The 950-nt window shown below is 60.1% G+C and overlaps 1 protein-coding gene across 1 annotated transcript in view; it reads right to left on the bottom strand.

Annotated features, from left to right (window-relative positions):
• Nucleotides 1–950, bottom strand: part of LOC108803930 (helicase SRCAP-like) — a 12,501-nt gene that overhangs the window by 927 nt on the left and 10,624 nt on the right. Inside the window, exon 10 of the mRNA XM_018575715.1 lies at nt 277–387. Within this exon, the coding sequence (XP_018431217.1) occupies nt 277–387 (111 nt within the window). The remainder of the gene's footprint in view (nt 1–276; nt 388–950) is intronic.

Genomic DNA, 950 nt, shown 5'->3' with positions numbered 1-950 from the left:
TCTGGAATAGCGGATGGCCAGCGGTGAGGGGGAGAGAAGCCGCCCACAGGACGAGCTGTGACGGCCGCACGGCGCCCTTGTTGCCATGGCGCCCTGTGCGGCCGCACGGCTCGCACACCCCTAAGGCCGGCCCTGAGTAGTGCTCCAACCACAGATATCTCCCATCACCTGGTCAGAGGTCTCTCCTCCTCTGTGTCCTGCCTAACCTTATAGAGGACTACACAGACCTCTTCTACTCCTCTCCCAGGCTCCGGCCCATTGCCTGTAATCACTAACCGAACGTCTCCTGCTCAGACATGAGGCTGCTTTCACTTGGGTCCACCGTCTCCTCTTCATCAGTCTGCGCCACGGAGTACTTCTTCAGGAGGTCCTCCAGAGACATTTCTCCTGCAGAGGACACAAAGAAACGTTCATACCCCCCCACACCTAGTCCCATGTGCATGTCTGACAGCAACGCAAGCCATGGGGAAGGACTGGCCCATGGGGAAGGGGGAAGGACTGGCCCATGGGGAAGGGGGAAGGACTGGCCCATGGGGAAGGGGGAAGGACTGGCCCATGGGGAAGGGGGAAGGACTGGCCCATGGGGAAGGGGGAAGGACTGGCCCATGGGGAAGGGGGAAGGACTGGGCCATGGGGGAAAGGACTGGGCCATGGGGGAAAGGACTGGGCCATGGGGGAAAGGACTGGGCCATGGGGGAAAGGACTGGGCCATGGGGGAAAGGACTGGGCCATGGGGGAAAGGACTGGGCCATGGGGGAAAGGACTGGGCCATGGGGGAAAGGACTGGGCCATGGGGGAAAGGACTGGGCCATGGGGGAAAGGACTGGGCCATGGGGGAAAGGACTGGGCCATGGGGAAGAGGGGGAGGACTGGGCGTAAGAATCTAACCCAATGTCAACCATATTTTTATGAAAGTGTTTTATTCAGGGAACTGTAGCTCGGATATACAA

This window comes from Nanorana parkeri, unplaced genomic scaffold (genome assembly GCF_000935625.1).
Source record: "Nanorana parkeri isolate BGI_ZX_2015 unplaced genomic scaffold, ASM93562v1 scaffold4489, whole genome shotgun sequence".
Taxonomy (NCBI): Eukaryota; Metazoa; Chordata; class Amphibia; order Anura; family Dicroglossidae; genus Nanorana; species Nanorana parkeri.
Note: the sequence above shows the minus strand (reverse complement) of the source record. Positions and strands in the feature narration are given on the sequence as shown.